The sequence below is a fragment of the Camponotus vicinus genome, unplaced genomic scaffold, assembly GCF_025532165.1.
Source record: "Camponotus vicinus isolate PSW18456_S1 unplaced genomic scaffold, iyCamVici1.0 SCAF_2, whole genome shotgun sequence".
In the NCBI taxonomy this organism is placed as follows: domain Eukaryota; kingdom Metazoa; phylum Arthropoda; class Insecta; order Hymenoptera; family Formicidae; genus Camponotus; species Camponotus vicinus.
Window position 1 is genome coordinate 1,760,533 of NW_028141956.1, and position 22,416 is coordinate 1,782,948.

The 22,416-nt window shown below is 28.0% G+C and overlaps 2 protein-coding genes and 1 long non-coding RNA gene across 3 annotated transcripts; 2 read left to right on the forward strand and 1 right to left on the reverse strand.

Moving 5' to 3' along the window:
• Positions 1-422: 422 nt before the first annotated feature.
• LOC145966573 (serine/threonine-protein kinase 16) lies at positions 423-5,043 on the forward strand. The gene is made up of 6 exons (XM_083090759.1): positions 423-787; positions 1,104-1,338; positions 1,425-1,629; positions 1,716-1,870; positions 1,970-2,104; positions 4,499-5,043. The coding sequence occupies exons 1-6, from the start codon at positions 678-680 to the stop codon at positions 4,613-4,615; spliced, it is 957 nt and encodes a 318-aa protein (XP_082946885.1). The 5' UTR covers positions 423-677; the 3' UTR covers positions 4,616-5,043.
• On the reverse strand, positions 5,040-5,864 carry LOC145966576 (uncharacterized). Its single transcript, XR_014437073.1, has 2 exons — positions 5,573-5,864; positions 5,040-5,487 (listed from the first exon to the last, which is right to left on the reverse strand). It is a non-coding gene; the product is annotated as an uncharacterized LOC145966576 (long non-coding RNA).
• Atpcl (ATP-citrate synthase) lies at positions 5,683-17,425 on the forward strand. Its single transcript, XM_083090746.1, has 11 exons — positions 5,683-5,836; positions 10,935-11,290; positions 12,078-12,271; positions 12,355-12,665; positions 12,757-13,075; positions 13,181-13,613; positions 13,705-14,030; positions 14,133-14,652; positions 15,031-15,336; positions 15,439-15,856; positions 15,986-17,425. Exons 2-11 carry the CDS (start codon positions 10,949-10,951, stop codon positions 16,075-16,077), a joined length of 3,261 nt encoding a protein of 1,086 aa, XP_082946872.1. The 5' UTR covers positions 5,683-5,836; positions 10,935-10,948; the 3' UTR covers positions 16,078-17,425.
• Positions 17,426-22,416: the final 4,991 nt, after the last annotated feature.

The window sequence follows — 22,416 nt, forward strand, 5'->3', positions numbered from 1 at the left end:
TCTTAAAATTGACCTTGAAAGTAACTGTGATGAAATAATGAACTTCAACTTTCACGGGGGGTTAAGATTGACAAAGGCACTTTCAGAAAAAACGTTTGATACAAAAGTTTCTTATTTTTTCATGTACATTTCGAATCTGTAATAAAAAGTGCCATGTTCCCATAAAAAAAATTCAACTTCCGATCCGGATGGAGTATTTCCGGTCGAAATCAAAGTTGAAAATATCACCATTTGATAGAGCGTACCCGATTTACTTAAAAATTGTTCGCCATTTTTGATAAAAGCTATTTATTTTCATTTTAAAAGGAGTGTACGGATGGTCCGGGACACACTGTATATTTGAACGTTAGAGAGAGAGAGAGAGAGAGAGAGAGAGAGAGAGAGAGGGAAATGCAGAAAATCTAGGAAGTGCGAACAACACGAACAGACCTATAAAGAGCGATTTTACCAGCCGAAAAATGGATATTAAAATACTCTAAAATGACGATAGATGGCAATAGTAACGAAAGACTTGGAGTAAGCGTCGTAGAAAAAATTCTCAACCTAACCTATTTATAATTGACGTGTCATAATAACGTTTGATGTTTTGAAGGAGAGAGAGAGAACGGCGAGATATCTCTCTCTCGCCAGATTTATCTCTATTTGATTTCGCGATGAGATAATAAACAACTGTGAAAATGAATAGTCTAGGTCTAAATTTAATTTTAAGAATGGGTTGTATATGCGCCAAAGAAACCATTACGGTAAACTCGAGGAAATACAGGGTCCGCGAACATCTCGGTGAAGGGTAAGTTTCTCAAATAAATTTATTAATATGCATAATTTTTTCATAATTTTTCTACTTTTGTTGACAATCGCATAGTTTGTACGACATGGTGCATAAAATAATATATCCTTAGAATTCTTTGATCTCTCTAAACAATTAATTTAATCTACTTTGCTAGATGCAAAACAAAGGAATCTCTCGTGTAAGAACAAAAAATCTTGTAATTTGCAAAAAAGGATACTAAGTCTCTCATAAATTTTACAAAGGCAATGAATATTTCAATGAATATTTATTATTTAAAACAGCAGATAAACAGCAAAATTTTCCATTTTTTCAGGGGATTCAGTACGGTACTCCTAGTGGAAGATGTTATTACACATAAAAAATATGCTATTAAGAAAATTGTTTGCTATGGATCAGAGGACCAACAATTAGCAATGAGAGAAATTGAGTATTATAAGCTGATAAAGCATCCAAACGTTATAGAATGCATAGATTCGACACGTATAGGTACAGCAGATCCAATTCTCAATACAACAAGCGAAGTGTTTATTGTTTTACCATATTATCACGTAAGTTGACACAACTTTTTAATAGAACTATAATATTTCATGCAATGCAATTTTTTATAAATCTATTAAATTTGATGTCATTTCAGAAAGGAACTGTAGCAAATGAATTGGAACGACGAGCAAGAAATTGTGATTACATGAATCCTATAGATATTCTCAGCATTTTTCTACAGATTTGCGAGGGCGTGAAAGCACTTCATGAGATAAAACCAGAACCTCTTGCTCATAGAGATTTGAAAACTGCAAATATAGTACTTAACGATGATGGAACACCTATTATTATGGATTTGGGTAGATTATATTTTACTATATCTTATTAATACATTTAGTTATCAAATGTAAATTTTTTCCTTATCAAATATTAAATCACTGTTTAGGTTCTATGGCAACTGCCAGAGTTCAAGTATGTGGTACTCAAGCTGCACGGGTTTTACAAGATTTAGCAGCTGAAAGATGCTCTATGCCATATAGAGCACCAGAACTATTCAACGTTGAGAGCTATTCTATGGTTGACGAACGAACAGACATTTGGGTAAGTGTTACAATATTTCTATGCTTCTTTCAATGTATTTTTTAATGACATTTGCACTGACTTGATATAGGATTTTATTATAAATTTACCTTTTTTCAGTCATTGGGATGTATATTATATGCATTATGTTATTTTAAATCTCCTTTTGATACTGTTTATGAACGTGGTGACAGTGTAGCTCTTGCTGTAATGAGTGCACATGTAACATTTCCGGAAAATACTCCGTATAACGAGGTAATAATATGTTTTGTGTTTCTTATAAATCTGTCTATCATAAATATTATCAATAATATCTTCACTTTTGTATTTCAAAATTTAAATCTTTGGATGATATATAAAATAATGAAATATTTATTATAAATTGAATTAGTTCACAGTATTATATTCAACTTTTTGTTTTGATTTATCTCATTAAATATTTATTATCTCTTTTTTTAAAGTAAATATTTAATATGAATAATATTATATAATATTACATAATATTATAATATAATTATTATTCGAGGGGTTGGTCACTGAGGTAATTTCTGTACAAGGGCTAGGTAATTTAGCGGCAATCCAAAGGAAATTTTGGGTAATCTAAGGTAATTTTTGGTAATTCTAAATAATCTTTAGCATTCTCAGGTAATCTTGGATAATCTAATAGAAAATCTAAGTAATCTAAGGGTAATATCAAATGATCTGTAGGTAATTCTAGGTATTCTTAAGGTAGTCTTAGATAATCTGAGGTAATCTAAGGTAATCTTTAATTTTTGAAGTTAGTGAACGTCATTGACGAACTTGTATCTTTTTACAATAATACATTTGCAGTCGATTTTTGGAATCGACGTAAAAACGTGCTTTTTTGCAGTCTACGAATTGTCGTGGTTAGGTTTTCGCGGTATCACGTCTTGTAATGCTTTCTCTCTCAGGCCACGAACACACGAGTGTTTAAAAATTGCGAAATGCATTCTTATCCACAACTTTTGGTAAGCCATCGTCATTTAACGGTAAAACAAAACCTATATTACAATTTTCATGTATTGAATATTCTGCCGGTAATTCCAGTCGCATTTTCACTAAGCCAAACTACTTTAGGCAAATTTCTTTGCGTTAAGAAGTCGCTTAGTTCCTTAAAACGAAATTCACCTTTCCGAAGTAAACAATAGTTTGAATTTATTACCCTGCTGATAGTGGATACAGATGGAATAATGCCATTCAAATTGGCATGTAAAGTCGTTTCGTAAGTCAGGCGTCTACTTATTATTCAAAACAAAATTCAAAAAAGCTAAAAATAACTAAAAATACAAATATATAAAAATTGCGAAATGCATCCTTATCAATGAAAAGATATGTGTAAAATCTCTTAAAAGATTCTTCATATTGATTATTCTTCGGATTCGTTTTAGCATTGTTGAGAATTGCCGTTTCAATAAGTCGTTTAAAAAAACCGTCAATATTATTTGGGATCGAAGCAATACTTTTTTTAAGACATCGAAGTTCCTCGGCATGCTCAAAAAACGTTTTCTTCAAAATGTCATTTTCTTATACTATTTTCGAAATTTTATTAACATAGGAAAAATATTGAGTAATGAACATTTGATTTGGAGATATTATTTATAATTTTCTTTTTAATCGACTTTGTCGACTGTATTTTTCACTAGAGGATGATTTTTTTGAAGCTGTAATTTTAGTACTGCACACCATCTTATTTTTATCTAATCTTGGGTAATATAAGGTAGTATTTGATAATCTGGAGTAATTTGAGATAATATTAGGTAATCTTAAGTAATCTAAGGTAATTTAAAGGTAATTCGTATCAAGAGTAATTTTTGTACACTATAATCACTAGTGACCAACCCCTCGTTATTATTATATAACTTTTTTTTTACTAAGAATATTTAATATTATGTATTTCTTTTATTGAATATTGATCAGTTAAAATTCAAATATACATATATAACAGTTTATATGAATTATTATTAAAATCTCTTTTTCACTAAAGAAATTTATACAAATTAGAAGATTATACATATCTTTAATTCAAATATATAGTATTTTTTTGTTACATAATTAATCAGTGTTTTCTCATATGATTTTCTCACACGATTTAGATAATAATGTAAGACATTTTAATTACATTTTCTTTGTTCCTTTGTCGACTATTAGTATTAAAAAAAATTAACATTTAATATATGCAAAAATATGCAAAAAAATCATTAATTTCTTTGATTAGATATTTGTAAGTTAAATTTGTAACACATACATGAAAATATGTAAAATTATAGTTTGCATTGCATTCAATAATTAATTATAAATAATTAATATTTATTTTATTATAATATCTTCTCTTTAGTTTATATAATAAACCTTCAAAATATCATATTTATCGAATTTGTTAACTTTTTTTACGTTTTAAAATATATATGTATAACTTTAACTTAAGTTTTGTAATAAAATAAAATATTTATATAAATATTTATAATTATATATTAAATTTAATTTATAATAAATACATTAATTCAATATATTTTTATTTTGACTTTTAAATAAAGTTAGATTTTTTCCATGGGCAGGCTTTTGTCTTATTTATGTCTTGTATCCTTGAAATTAATATTTCAATGATAAATATATATTTTTCTTTTTCAGGATATGCAGGACTTAATCCTGTCAATGTTGAAAGTCAATCCAATGGAACGTCCATATATATATAGTGTAATAGAAAGTGTGCATGATACCATTGCCAAGTTGGAAGGTAGAGTGTAATCGCTAACATGGCATATGATGCTGCAATAACTTAGATTATGCCTTTAAGAAATATTATGCAACATCAAGCAAAAAATGTATGAGAAAAAACAGAAAAAAAAGAATACATTTATATACCTATTTGTAAAGACCTACAAGCAATATGAAAAAATATCGTGAATCATAATCACGTACATCAACAAATTATATTGCAAAAAAGATAATCATGAAAGGATTATAAAAATAATAATGAGAAGTGCAAAAGGTTATTTTTAAAAACATCAGATACACATGACATAAATATTAAAAATTCATGCATTCCTCATATAATTTATAATTATAGTATATCACATATTTAAAATTATATATAATTTTACAATGTAAAAAAATAAAAGCAATATTTTAATACATATATAGATATTTCATCGAAAGAGAAATGTATACATTAATGTTACTAAATATTATTTATTTTTCTAGCGTAAGTACAATCAGATGTGTTAAATGCAAACAAATTCTTTTTATATTCAAAATAACTCGAGTGTAAAAAAATTCTTTTCATGTTCAAAGAAAGAAATAATTCAATATATTTAAATTTACTTTGTTAGTAAGATAGACAATGATTTGTATGATACATAGCTGTAATTATTTTTTTTAATATTTTAATTAGAAGGATTCTTATATCTTATTTTGTAATTGTTTTATTTTATGATGCATCGTATATTTTACTGACTTAATTCTATCTAAAAGACAATCGGCATAATGATAGTTTCATAACCGATTCACGTATTGATACACACATACGTGGTAAAGATCGTCCGATGTGACGTTTGCTCGTGACGTCACAGTTATTCGTTACGATAATGGCATCCATGGCCAACGTGAGAGCGTGAAATCTGATATTTTTATAACGGATGCTTTTTTTGAAGAAAATTAAAATTTTTATCACTTTCTATCGTAGGTATTTTAATTGTATTATACCGATTATTTGTTACGTTGATGCAAGTTACAATGTTGCTTGGTTCGTTTTTATTTCACTCGCGGGAAACCAAGTTCCAAAGTTATATTTCATTCCGGTATTATGGCAATATTTCTTGACGGAGTCGGGAACTCGGGAAGAGGATCTCGATGCAATCTTTTCATGGCAGTGTGAGCAAGTGGACATACGTTCGTATCACTCTCCAAATTCTTCAAGATCTGCCAAAGTTTCAACGTTTATAAAGCCGGCAGTGCCATTTGTGACCTGTAAGTAATTCGTCCGTTAAGACAATTAATTGACGATAAGGAAATAATATATCTAAATCTGTTATATATCGAGTAACTTAAGCTTCTAACCTCTTCTAGTTTTATGATGAATTTCTATTAAACCTGTCTCTACTCGCTACTTTACGCTTTCGTTTCGCGAATCGTATGATATAATTATGTCGTTTTTCATTCAAGAATATACTATATTTATAATGCACGAAATGACATTAGGATCATTCATATAAATTACCGGCGAATAAATATTTCAAATATAATATGTACAAGTTTAATACGTTTGCAATATTTAAAAAATATAGCGAAAGAAACTGAGAAATATGAACAAAATATATCTAGCGTATATTAATGTCCAACATCGCGATATCGATTATATTATACATATAGCTGTCAAAGATTATATATATAGTATATGTATAATATACAAATGTACAAATCTTATGGTTACGATATTTGTACGTGTGTGTGTGTGTGTGCGTGTGCGTGAAAATATTATTTTTATATATAAATACTTTAATTATGTTTTTCTAATGTTTTCTAAGAATTTCGAAAACATTTTATCAATTCCATATTTATTATTGATATATTCTTTTTTTGGCATTCCTCTATTTTAGAGTTCCCTCTGTGAAGCTATTTTTCTATTCTCGAGATTTTCTATTTTCGATCAGCTATGTTTTTCCGTAAACCAAAATTCCTCTATCTTTCAGTTATTTTCTTACTACTCATTTGCATGGTGACCACGTGATCACGTTAGAGAAAGTGGGTGAAAGGCAGAGCGTTGTATAACATTTATATATCTTGCGCACGTTATTAAAAGAAGAGTGAAAATCATAGTGAAATTGTAAAATAGGAAAGATATTTGATCCTGATTGATATTGGAATAAAGAAAATATGTGTTTTATTTTACAGGATTTAATTTTTCAATATATCGAATTTTCAATTTTGATGACTATCGAAAGTTTCTTTTGGATTTATTATCAATTTATTTTCCAATGAAACTAAATATAATTAAAATAATGCTCTTTGAATGATACTTGAAATGACACTAATAATTTATTGTAATTTAAACAAAATTTTTACAACAAGTAGTTTTTTGTAATAAATAGAACATACTGTTATGTAAAACGTATAAAAAACTTACGGAAAACTTGACGAAAAAAATTGTGTATATCACTTAATATTGCATTTAAAGTTCTCTTTTTAATAATGTTAATATTAAATTCGCTACGTACATACAATATGTTTCCTGCTTTTAAGAATTCCTAATAAGACTAAAAAATTTCTACTCATAGTATTTTATCATACTATTTGAAATGCTAATCATTTACGTACCAATATACGTTCCACATTTTCAATTATGCAAGCAAGAATCGTTAAAGATGCAACGCGTCAAAAAAAAAGAGACGTTTTAGTTTTTTATTTCACGATCGGACGACACGTTTCTTATCATTTTTTTACGTTTCATAACTAGATAACATTGAAAGATTGTTTTGCTTTTGTTTTAATTATATATATATATACACAGATTTATAACTTATAATTTTATAAAGATAAATTTATATAAACAAAGTTTGAATCTTTTAATGTCTAGAAATAGGACACATGTTATATGCGGAGTTTTTAACATATTTTAACTGTATAGAAGAAACAACGTTAAATTACGTCATCGAACAAACATTTTGACTGATGTTTTAAAAGCCAAATAGTTTCGGAGAATTGCTTATCGTTCGGTACAACTTCTATTCATCGTAAAAATATGCTCAGCCTTCAATTGATAATATGAGAAGAGGAAACACTTATAAAGATTGCTTAAGAAATACTTAATAAATTAATAAACATTTAAGAAATTATTATATAGAGTAGTAGAGAAAGCGAGTGAATCAGAATAATCGAAATCATTATTTCATCAATATTTTTTACATGTCCTCGAAATACTGTGTGTGTGATAGTATATTTTTTCACACATAATTGAATTAGTGTTTCACATTAAGTGTGCAGACTTTATTTATTAATTATTTTCAAATTAATTAATCTTCATCTATAGAAAACAAATAAAGATAAATAAGTTATTATAGTATCAATGTTGTGTGATTGAATCGCATTTTCTCGCATCGTAAATGAACAGACGGGGAACTCCGACAGGGATTTGTAATCTTCTGTGAAAAAACTTTCGCTTTTTTTCTTTTTGCTGTGTGTTAAAAGAAAATTTGGATGTTTAAATTAACGATAAAAAAATCCACGATAACGACGAAAAAATTATTGAATATTTCGATATTAAAATATTATTTGGCATTTGTCGCATTCTATCAATGGCCTTTTGCTATCATTTACTATCAATCATGATCTGCAACGACCTTGTATAATATATTAGTGACACGAAAAAAAACGCGCATAAAAGAAGTTACGTGTACATTATATGATAATCGTATGCAAACAAAAGAATCTGCATTTTGTTCTGGTGAAATTACATGAACGATAAACAATAAATAAAATGTAATTGTAATTGATATATTTTATGTATATAGCTGATTGTCTTTTTGTTGTGACTGTCTTTCCGTTGTTGAGAATGCGGATAACGGACAGGTGGATTCTTTCGATTCATAAACTGCTAACGATATTATTGATGGCCTATGGCCATTTAAAAATTTTTAAAGATATTAGGTGCTTTCCATTTACATCAAAACTCAGATAAATCTCACTTCTGTCTTTCTTCAACATTCATGTTAAAAAAAGACAGAAGTGAGATTTATCTGAGTTTTGATGTAAATGGAAAGCACCTATTATTGATATTTCACGCTTCAATAATTAATTACTTCACACTCATAATCAATCTCTTCCGCGAGTTTTTAACTCAAAAGTAGTATCTACATATTATTAGGTAGTTATATAGAAAATTATTGTGAGTCTATCCACGAAAATAGGTTTAATTTTATTCAAGCAATTATGCTAAAAAGTACAAATATTTATAAAATTATTTTAAAATAAAAGATTCATGTATAAAACTCGTGTATAGACATCTTTATCAGTTTTTTTCTCGATATGCACACTTTTTTATTCTTCTTATAATCGATATTTTTTACTTTTAAATGAAATAAAATAAATGAAATAAAATTTTTCCAAAATTTATGTAAAAATGTAGGATATAAATCTCTTAGATTCTGACCAAAAAATTCTTATGATTTCTTTATTCTGAACCACTTTCTTTTATTTTAACTAACAAAACTATTTGTTTAACTTAAAATATTGTTAAAAATAATTATATACAGAAATAATAACTATTATATATAAATATAACATTATTGAAATTTAAATGAAATTTCAAATGGCTTAAGTTTTTACGAAATAATACATCAGCTTTTCATATATTTTTCACATTCTAACGAAAAGAAATATTTTTTTATATCTAAATAATTTGTAAATGTTTAATGAAAAAAAGTAAAAAAAAATAAGGGAAAAATACTTTAATAAATTTTTACATTGGTATATTTCTTCCTTCAAATTATCTTGATGTTTCGATTTTACAAATAATTTTATCTTTAAAAATCTTTCGAAGATTACTCAGAGTTATATATATGAATATATATGTCAGAATCAAGAATATTGGAAAAAAGGAGAAGTACATTAAAATTTACTTCGATTTATAATAGTTTATAAATTATTTGCGATTTATCTATTATTCCAAAATTCACATTTTAAGATGTAAAACTATGAAAAAAATGTCCCCCTTCCTTCCATATGTTAGCCAGAATTAAACCCACGGAGACTTATATTAATAATCACGTCAAAGTAAATTATTAAAGATATTAATTGGTTTTAATATTAATTGAAATTATGTCACGCTATTAGTCACATGATTAAATATCACTGCGATTGTACATTTTTTATAGCGGGTCACAGAAAAGATATAGTGATAACATAGTTCTTTTTTTGTGCTATATTTTGTGTTATATCAGTAAGCTATATATGCATGTATGTTTGAACGTATACATATATGTACGTGATAAATTATAAGCAAGAGAGGGGGAGAATAAGAGAATGAATGAGATACAAAATACATCATAAAAAGAGTCTTCGTAAAATCATACGATATCTCGCGATATCATGCGGTAATATGGCAGTATTACATATTGCGCGTGATCACGTTGAAAGTTCACAGTTTCACAGTTAACTGTCGCGAGTGACGGCAAGAACATTGATTCCACGTGAAATCAAAACGTTTTTGCAGGTACAGAAACATTCATCTATCGCAAAAATTTTAATACAAAAACTAACCATAGGAGCCGTTTACCTGTATTCTATGCAATTTCAGTTTTGAAAATCTTGTCTTAAGATCAATACATAGAATGCATTTGTTTATAATAGAATAGATACTAATACATGCTCTCGTACATGAGAGAGAGAGAGAGTTTCCAATCTCTCAATCTATTATAATTCTCAAACAATAAATTGTCTGCACTTATCACAAAGAAATATTATTAAATGTACGTGTACGTTAAATTCAATTACTGATTAAATGATGTGTTGTGATATAATCACGTGATATAATTAGTTACACAAGAAGGTACGAGCGAAAGAGATAACATAATTTAAATATTTTGTAATCACATTTTCCAATATTAAAGTCAAAATTATTTAAAAAAATATATATTAAAGGTATTATATTAATAATTCATAATAATTGGTATTAATAATTTTTTTATTAGTATTAATATTAATATTTAATAATTAATGTATATTTTTATAAATATTATATAATATTTATATAATAAAAATTGATGTGTATATATATATATATATATATATATATATATATATATATAAATTTGTTGTTATGAAAAAAGACTCGCGCAGCAATAAAGATTATTAATATATATATATATATATATAATGTATTGATTTGAATAATCTTTATTATATAATATTAATAATCTTTATTGCTGCGCGAGTCTTTTTTCATAACAACAAATTTTTTTATGAATAAATTATCTTTTATATCCTCGTATGTATTATTTAACATATTGAATTATTCTATACATGTCCGAATAATAATATTACAAATCTATTCATTTTGATCTGTTGACAGGAATTGCAAAAACAATGGCAGCAAAGGCAATTCGCGAAGCGACTGGGAAAGATTTAATTAATCGTAAGCTTTCTTCTGGAACAAAAGTAGCGAAATGTAGATTCGTACCTATTACGGGAGATACAAATTGGATCGATATCGCCAACGAATATCCATGGCTCAAGACGGAGAAACTAGTCGTAAAACCGGATCAATTAATTAAGCGTCGAGGAAAGCTCGGATTAATCAAAGTGAACGCAGATTTACCTACGGTACAAAAATGGGTTGAGCAACGTATGAATAAGGAGCAACGCGTCGGCAAGGCAACTGGAAAATTAAAAACATTCATAATCGAACCATTTGTACCGCACAAACCGGTAAGGATTTTTTGTATTGTTGTTTCTTTATTTTAAATGCATATTTTAAAACCTTGAGAAATCACATTATAAAATGTTAATATATTTGTATAATACATACATTAAATAGAAAAAGAATAAAAAATTTAATGAAAAGCATTTTGGTGCTGCTATGCCAAGAATAACGTCGCGATAGTTATATAAATAAAAATTATTATTAAAATGTTCAAATGTTTTATGTAAATAATTAAAATATAATATAATAATAAAGATTAACAACGTATAATTTTTTTATATTAAATTTTTGTTATTTTTAATCAATTTTAATCAATTCATTTGTATTGATATACATATGTATAATCATATTATGATTTTAGAAACATTTTATTTGAAAATATCTTATGGGATAATCATATATCAAAGTACATAAGTATATACTCGTGTAAAATGTGTAGTAAAATATTGCACTTTATCAGATATAATATTTTTAATAATGAAACGATGATAATGAATAAGAATTTGGTATATATAATTTTTTTATTCTGTTATATATTGTGGTGACATTTTTTTTTATATCATCGGTTTCATAGAGGAAAAACAGATTCAATCAATAAAATACATATGTAATAATGTATATAAAACATTCTTTTGTACAATATTTTTTTTGGAAAAGTGATTTTTTAATGGTTTGACACATGATGCACATGTCTCAAGTATGCTAAAAATGGATGTGTGTGTGTGTGTTTTTTTTTATATATTTTAAGATATTTTTGTAGCATTTAGTATATTATATATATTTATATTACAGAAAGAGGAAGTTTATATCTGTATTTATTCTCATCGCAAAGCTGATACGATACTATTTCACCATCAAGGAGGTGTCGATATTGGAGATGTTGATGCTAAAGCTTTGAAATTAGACATACCAGTTGGCGGCGAATTGCCTGATCGATCTACATTGATTAATAAACTTCTGGTCAATGTGGCGGACGATAAAAAAGTGTAATGATACATTATGATTATTGTAAGTTTAGATTATATATATAAATTATATTTTTGTTTATGTACGTTTTTTTCTAATACAGGATGATTGCTGAATTTATAGAATCTCTTTATAAGCTTTATGTTAATTTATATTTCACATATATGGAGATCAATCCGTTGGTAGTAACGGACTCTGCGATCTATATACTCGATCTCGCAGCTAAATTGGACACTACGGCAGATTTCATATGTAAACCAGATTGGGGTGAAATTGATTATCCACCGCCATTTGGAAGAGATGCTTATCCGGAAGAAGCTTATATAGCTGATTTGGACGCCAAGTCGGGTGCTAGTTTAAAATTGACAATTCTTAATCCAAACGGCCGTATATGGACAATGGTTGCTGGTGGTGGTCAGTAGATGTTCACATATAATAAATTATGTGTTATTCTTTCGTGGCTTATTTATATATTAAAATACTATTTTATAATGGATTCTTACAGGTGCGTCTGTAATATATTCCGATACAATTTGCGACTTGGGTGCAGCAGATGAATTGGCTAATTATGGCGAATATTCTGGTGCACCAAGCGAACAGCAAACTTACGAATATGCAAAAACCATCCTGAGTTTGATGACGAAGACAAAGCATCCTAATGGAAAAGTTCTCATTATAGGAGGTGGAATTGCTAACTTTACTAATGTAGCTGCAACATTTAAAGGTATTGTTAAGGCTCTTCAGGAATATCAGCCTAAACTGGTGGAACATGATATAAGAATTTTTGTAAGAAGAGCCGGACCTAATTATCAGGAAGGCTTAAGGTGAAAGAGAAAAACTTTTTATATGATCAATAAAAGAAGTACTATTATATTATATAGTATTATTATATAAAAGAAATATTTTTAAAAGAATATTATTTCTGATAGAATAATACGGGAAGTTGGTAGACGCCTAGGAATTCCCGTTCATGTATTCGGTCCCGAAACACATATGACAGCTATATGCGCTATGGCATTAGGCAAAAAACCGATTCCTGATCCAGAAGCTCAAGAATTCTCAACTGCAAACTTTCTCTTGCCTTCCGGACAGGATGTCGGGCCACCATCTACATCGTCCAAAAACAAATCGCCATTAGAACAACCTAAATTAACAGCTGCTGATGCAGTTGATTCAGACAATGGTGACAAACAACTTTTCAGCAATAAAACAAAATCTATCATCTGGGGTATGCAGACAAGAGCTGTACAGAGTATGTTGGATTTTGATTTTATTTGTCGAAGATTTGAGCCATCTGTCGCTGCTATCGTTTATCCATTCACTGGTGATCACAAGCAAAAATTTTATTGGGGCCATAAGGAGGTAAGTTCTGAATAAAGAAAAAAAGTATATATTTAAAAAATTTATAAGAATAAAATGTTGATAATTATATTGTTTTATCATTTTTAAATAGGTCCTTATCCCTGTTTATAAACAAATGAAAGACGCTATGGCTAAGCACATGGATGCGGATGTAATGGTCACATTTGCCTCTTTAAGATCTGCCTATGAAAGCACCATGGAAACGTTGCAGTTTCCACAAATCAGGACAATCGCGATAATTGCGGAAGGTATACCTGAAAATATGACTAGAAAATTGATTTTAGCGGCGCAACGAAGAAACGTGACTATAATCGGACCGGCGACTGTGGGAGGTGTGAAACCAGGCTGCTTTAAGATCGGTAATACCGGCGGAATGATGGATAATATTCTGCATAGCAAATTATATAGACCTGGCAGGTAATATATCGTAACGTAGATGACAATAATTTTCGTATGAAAGTCGATTGGTTAACAACAATGATAAAAATAACATCGACTCACGAGGAACGTTATTTTCAGCGTCGCTTACGTTTCTCGTTCTGGTGGTATGTCAAACGAATTAAATAACATAATCTCAAAGGCTTCCAATGGCGTATTGGAGGGTGTCGCTATCGGTGGTGATCGATATCCGGGAACTACTTTTACGGATCATATAATGCGTTATCAAAATAATCCAGAAGCTGAACTGATCGTACTACTCGGAGAAGTTGGCGGCATTGAAGAATATGAAGTATGCGAAGCGTTAAAAAGCGGCAAAATCACGAAACCGTTAGTGGCTTGGTGCATTGGTACCTGTGCCAGTATGTTCAATTCCGAAGTGCAATTTGGCCATGCTGGCTCGATTGCGCATTCCAATCTTGAAACAGCTTCCGCGAAAAATGCGGCGCTGAAGGCCGCTGGCGCTTACGTTCCAGACAGCTTCGATACTCTCGGCGATCTCATACAAAGTGTTTATGAAAAACTGGTAAAAGATGGCACAGTGGTGCCGAAACCCGAAGTTCCACCGCCAACAGTACCAATGGACTATAATTGGGCCAGGGTAAGTTTTATCTGTATTATATTTTATATTGATCTATAATCTTATGTGATATCTATTTTCGTTATCAAGACAGAGAGAGACATGATATAAAATTTATAAAGCTAATTTATGTGTATGAGAGAAATGTGTTTTTCTCTTTTCCGACAAAATGGAATAAATAAAATATTTGCTCTCGATCAATTAATTTTTCTCCAATATATTCCAATATGATTCTACAATATTATTTGTATATTTTAACATTATCATATTATTTTATTAAAACTTGTTATAGCAAGTTGAGTTTGTTTTTACACATATATTTTACATGTATAATTATCATTTTTTGAAGGTTAAATCATTATGTATATGTAATATTTATATATATATCATAAAAAACAGGAACTTGGTTTAATACGTAAACCTGCGTCGTTCATGACATCTATTTGCGACGAACGTGGACATGAATTATTGTACGCCGGTATGCCTGTAACTGAGGTGCTGAAACAAAATGTGGGCATTGGCGGCGTCGTGTCACTTTTATGGTTTCAACGTTGTTTACCTCCAACCTACTGTAAATTTCTTGAAATGTCATTGATGCTCACAGCTGATCATGGTCCGGCTGTTTCCGGAGCTCACAATACCATCGTTTGCGCACGCGCTGGAAAAGATTTGGTCAGCTCTCTTGTTTCCGGACTTTTGACAATCGTAAGTAGAGAGTAAAGAAAAATAAATTCTACAAAGGGGAATGTATTCCAGAGATTTCTCTTCGAAAAATAGTCAGATTCCAAAAAAGATATTAATTTATAGGGTGATCGTTTTGGTGGTGCCTTAGACGGTGCGGCTCACATGTTTTCTGAGGCATACGACGCCGGTTTACATCCGCAAGAATTTGTGAATAACACACGTAAAAAGGGCAAGTTAATTATGGGTATCGGTCATCGTGTCAAGTCAATTAATAATCCAGATATGCGCGTCAAGCTTATCAAGGAGTTCGTATTGGAGAATTTTCCGGCGAAACCTTTAGTCGAATATGCCTTGGAGGTTGAGAAAATAACGACCAGCAAAAAGCCTAATTTAATTCTTAATGTGGATGGAATTATCGCCAGCGCCTTCGTTGATATGTTACGGAACAGTGGTAGTTTTACGAGAGAAGAGGCCCAAGAATATATTGAAATAGGTGCCATAAATAGCCTTTTCATCCTTGGTCGAAGTATAGGATTTATCGGTACGATTATATATGTATATTTATATTAATTATGTGCATTTACATTTATGTTATCTTAGTACGCATATATACGCTTTATTACATAAATAGATAATGTAAATATTATTCACAAACAAGTTTTTCTTTTAGGTCATTATATGGATCAGAGAAGATTAAAGCAAGGCCTTTATCGCCATCCGTGGGATGATATTTCTTATGTATTACCTGAACAATATAATTGAAAATTCTATGAAACGCATATATAGTGCTTAACATTTCATTGTTAATCACTTAGTTTGAAAATCATTTTGAAGATAAATGATTGAAATATAGAAGAATCAATGACGTATATAACTAACTCAAGCATTCTCAGAAGAAAGTGAAGCCGAAAATTAGCAGTTTGAGCCAAAGTAAGAATGTTGAACGGCATCTGTTTCCCTTTACTATCATACAAGAAGACCGTTCTAAAACTGTCAAAAGCTATATATAAGGTAATATATAAATAAAAGTGGAATCATATAAATTTTAATTTATTTTGACACGTCATTGATATTAGTACTATTTTTATGCAATATACATGATTACAGTAGAGATAGAGATATTAAACTAAACAAAGATATTAAACTAAATAAATATTATATTTATTTAGTTTAATATCTTATATAAATGGTATTGTATCATTATCTTGCTGATTAATATTATGATACCTTATATATAGCATTTTCTTAAATTTGCTTACTAAAGATCTTTTTTTTTTAGCCATTTTTTCTTTTTTTGTTATGGTCTGCAATGTTTTTCTCTATATATGTATACATGTATTTTTTGACGCGCTCATATACTGTTTGAAACTAAATGTTCGCGTTCAGATTCGCGAAAGAGAAAGCATAGAAGCCATTCAACGTTCTCTTAAATTTCAATGTCTGGCTTCACCCTCCTCCTACAAACTATATGAGTGCTTGATCTAGTTATATACGTCATTGAGAAGAATACATTAATTGTCGATCTATCGTTGCGATCGATTAATCGATCAATTGAAATCAGTATACGCAGAATTAGATTGCACATCACTTAGTGCACTGAAAAACATTATATCATTTTTTTAAAATAAAATTGCTCCTAAATTTAATTTATTCTCTTATACAAATTTTTGTATTATATAACGTTTTATATATAATTATCTATTAATTTCAATCTTCTTATTAATTATAATTAAAATATTGTAACAATGATTAAGTACTCTTAACTAAAAAAATTATAAAGCAGAGACATTACATTACAAGAAAACATTAAACGACCATATGTTGTATAATTACAACTTTTTAATTCAATTTTATAAATCAATGTTTATGCAAACAAATTATGTTATATTCCAATATATTCAAAATTATTACATTCCAACGTGCATTTTTGTGCTTATAGATACAAATTGTGAAATTGGTGCAATAATTTATTTAAAAACTTATTAAAATTTTTTCAGCATTAATCGTCAGGTGTGAATTTTTATTATAAAATTACTAATCTTTGTCTTTCTTCTTACACAATTCTAATATGGATTATAAAAAAGATAGTAAATATATATTTATGAATGTGTGTGTGTATTCTGCTCAAGTTTTTATTTAATGTAATATTTTTAACTTTTAGAGAGCAACAGAAAAGTTATAGTAATATATTTGTACGAGATAAAATGTTTTTTAATTCAAAATTCAAAATTTTATTTGCAAATTAATTTGCTGCTGAATCCAAGATTAAAATTATAAGAAATATATAAGTAAATTAAATTTAACTTACAGTAGAAATATAGTGAAATATAGTAATGTTTTGAAATTGTTATATTTTACGACAAGCGTAACATAATAAGCGTATTAAATTATTTTTTAGGACGAAATCGTCATAAAAGAAATAAATTTTACAACTCTCTAAAAGTCAAGTTCCTTGTTTTTTTACTGTAACACTATAAATTCTGACATAAAAATTGAAAAATGGATTTTATTCTTGCTCTATTTTCTATAATATTTCTGTATTATTTTTTTAAATTTATGTATTCTTTATCATTTAATAATATCTTGTTCGGTTATTTTTTGAGCAATTCGTCATATATCGAGACTACTTAGAAAATTCTGCCTCAGGAATATTATGCGAACTTTCCTCTTGCAATTATATTTTATGGAAATTCAACATTTTTCTCAATACTATTTTAAAATTTCGGAACTAAATCCTTCTTTCCATCTTGTGTTTTTCCTTGAAGAAGAAATCTATAATTCATCATCGATTTTGCGGATATTTTTACATAATGTCAGAAAATGCAGTGCTGCATCTTGCAAATTTTATTCCTTCTATTCGTGGAATCGTCGTTTAACGTAACCAAAATTAGATATTCACAGACCTGATATAAAAGGCACCATGTCGCGTATATTATATATATAATCACAGTTATTGTACATTAGATAAATTATGTAATATGTCTAACTAGGAACAACTTAAAGTTGATTCTACTCAATATCGTTCTGTCTTTACTTGACATTGATGAGTAACGCACAAGGACAGAACAATATATACATTAAGCATTGCTTCTCAATTCCGATTTGGACAATTTTGAACATAAAACTATGTATCTAGATATCTAAATCTCCCAATTTTATAGTGAGTTGTAAAACAATCTAGTTTTTTAAATGTTTTTTTCATTTAATTCTTATTTAATATTTTAGTGAACATATACGAGAAATATTAGATATAATTATAATCTATTATTTTATTTTAATTCGATTCATAATTGGCAAAACAATATATGTATGAATTGCATATGCATATTCCTGTGAATCGCATTATCAAAATATAAACATATATAATATACGAAAATGCGGTCACATCACTTCTAATTTGACAAGATGGAATTATGCAAGACTTCATGAGATTGAACCAGCTGTATGTCAGTTCGTCGAAATAATTTATCCTGTATGCTTGTACATACACTACAATAACTTAATATTTAATGAAATCGTCATCATTATCGTTACAAATTGAAACAAAAGAAATAAATATTTGATGTATATTTATTTAAGGAATTATTTCCATTAAGAATTTATATGAGCGCTTTTAAAGGCGAATAAGTTTTTCTTTTTTTATGAAAAAAAGTCGGAAGAATAAATATTACTTTTGCATCTCTTGTTTAAAATGTTATTAGTAATTTAATAGATTCTTATTGTTTTTATTATTAATGAAAATTTTATTTTTTGATATTTGATATTTATATTATCTGAAAAATCTTCTGCGCAGAGTATCTTTTTTTCTTTGCAAAAATATTGTAGCTTGTCATTGCTTATTTTTTATAAACACAATGACTTAAGTACTAAGTTGCAATCGTCGAGATCAAATAAATAAAAAATGTAGAGTTGTATCATTTGGAAGAAAGTACTGTGTCATTTTAAATAGTCGTGAGACATCAATTTCTCGTTAAAATCCAATTAAATCGACATACGTTTCTATACATTCAGTCAAGCGGTAAAGTGGGTTAGATGGCTTTATACAAGGATATAATTTCTTGAAACATTTCTTGAACCGATAACAGGTATTGTTAAATATTCATGATAAGTCGATCGGAGTTATATTACCAACGAACTTTATGTTAAAGTGATACCTTGAAAATTACACTATGTATGTATATATGCCTTTGTAATATAAAATTGATATTTCATAATTTAATTGCGTTAGAAAGCTAGAAATTTTTTACTTTATTAAAGATTTACTTTATTTTATTAAAAAATGTGATAATTATTTAAAATCGCATTTTATATAATAATTCGATTTAATTTTTTATCTATATTACAAATATTGTGATTTTGTTGTGTGTGATGAAAAAAGCAACTTATGTGCGCGTAAAATATAAGATCTGTGACTTTGCATGAAATTTATTTGGCTTCTAATATTTACATGTGTAGAACTTCTGTAAAACATTACATAAAATTATTCATTAAATCATTAAAGAAATTTTTATGAACATATAGAAAAAATATAAAATATTTTTATCCTATAAAAAGTATCATATAAAAAGCTCATTATCTTTTTCTTTCTCTTTTTTTCTCTGGTGAGAAAACAAAAAGAGAGAGAGAGAGAGAGAAAGCGAACAATTTTTTTCTTTCTAAGAAAATATGTTTTCTGTGATTCATTTTTTTACACACACACACACACATATATATTTTTTTTTTAAATTAAAATACCCTTTTATAATCCACTCAAATATTTTATTTTATTTATTTGTTGAGTTTATTCTTTATCAATTTTAATATTTAATATTATTTTTAATTAATTTTAATTAAAAATTTTAATAATTCTTTTCTAATTCCGCATACTCACAGCCATAAATTTTGTCTTATTGTTTATCTTTATTAGTTTAGTATTTATTTTTATTAATTTTTACTTGCTACCGAATTACATAGGTTCTTTATATCTTCATTAATTACTTTTATCATGATAATCAATTATAAAATTATATCATATGTCAATATGATTTTATGTTATATTTATGTTATACACATGCTATATTATATTTACATTTTTAAAGATGTAATTACATTTGTAAAAATTTAATAATATCATTGATATAGATTAGAATAATAAAAATCTTGAAAGAAAAATTGATATTACATATTAAATATTGTGATTTAAATAAATGAATATTACGAATAATTTAGGTCAGTTAAATAAAAAAGTAAAAATTAAATAATGTGTTATCTTAGTAAAAAGGAGTATATTAACTTCTTAGACAATCCATATCCGTATAAAAGACATTTAAAAATGATTTAAAGACATTTCTTATCGTCCATCTTTAATATGTCTTTCGGCCTTTTGTATTATTCGGGTTAGTATTTATTTACTAGCACAATTACAAAAGTGTCTTATCAAGACATTATTATTTATATGTATTGATACTATCTATTATTTATGGAAAATAAATAATGGATATCATACAGCATATACTATTTTATATGTCAGTCTTCGATCGAAGAGTCGAATATCTACTGCCATAAGCATAAATATTCAAAGAAATATTAATAATTTTTATTGGGTTTTTTATTGCATTATCCTGATTCATTGAGTTTGTATTAATTAAATTTTATGTAGAATGTGAAAATAAAAATCGAAATTATTGAAATGGTAAAATAAAATATATTAATAATCAAATGTTAAATCTTCATGTCATACTTATTATGATTGATATGAAGATTGAACGTTTAAGTACTGATATAGAATATATGAAATATCTCATAAATTATTCAATTTACCTTAATGTTCTTATACATTATAGGATAGATACATGATTTATCCTATATAAAAAAATTATTAGTTTTAGTAAAAGAATAGAAAAAGAACTACTGAACGTGCGTAACTCTTGAAAAAATTAAATTGTAATAACATAATGTTGAGATGAAAAATATTTTCAATTATCTCATTGTTTTTTAAATTAAAAAGAAAACTGTAATTTCGTTTTAGTGTCTAAAATTACATCATTTAACGTAATGCAATGCAATATATTATTTAGTTAGATTTAAATGGAGAGATATCAATAAAAAGATGCTACATAAATTTAATAGAAACTGTGAGTTTGTAGGAGAAAAGCTTTTTCTTCTTCTTTTACATTAATATTAAAATCGTGTAATTATCGTATATAATTATATATATGCACACGTGTATGAAAAAGATAGTGGAAAATCTATACAATGTGATAAAATATTTATTCAAATAAGATATAAAACAATTCATAAAGTTAGCGAAGAATTACAGCTCCTGGAATCGCGTTGTCATTTTTTTTGTCAAATTTTCATTACAGAAAGAGCATGTGCATCGATAATACATTATGATAATTCGAGTTAGAACATTCGAGTACATGTCTATAGCTAATTCTCGAGTATAGAAAAAGTGCAGATAGAAGCATATACACAGAATTTAGACGTTCCTAAACTCGTTTTATACTGCGAATGCCTTCTTGTTATGGTTCTTATATATTCTTCCTTCGATCGAAAACGAGATCATAAATTTCGTATTAGCCTCGTGCGTTAAATGCCTAACACATTCTTGTTCCTGTGTAATGTACTGAAAAGGTATCACTGCAGCTGTCGCTATTCTGACAGATCCCACGAAAATATAAGTGTGCATATTAACAATTTTACTACAGAAGAGTGCCTATTCTGCTGTACATGAATAACATAAGAAAGATCTATTTTTATTGAATACTTTCCAACGAAAATCTTCATAAGCTACTTTACTTGTTATCAAAATTGCCGTTAAAGATTATACATTTTGCGTTATTAATTATTTTATGTTGATTGGATCTAAACTAGGAGAAGACAAATTCGAAGGATTATATATACAAGAACTCGAAGAAGAAACATAAGAGTGAGAATAAATAATAAAAGCTTTGTCTTCTCCTTTTAATGCCTCTTTTTCATGTCATATTCTCATATCTTACAGTCTTCTAGTCGACGAAATTTAAGCAAATGATATTTGAACGCATTATTATCCGCGTTCCACCCTCGCCTGACTATTTCCTCATCGAACCCCCGCTTCGAGAACAGTCGCGCCGGCAG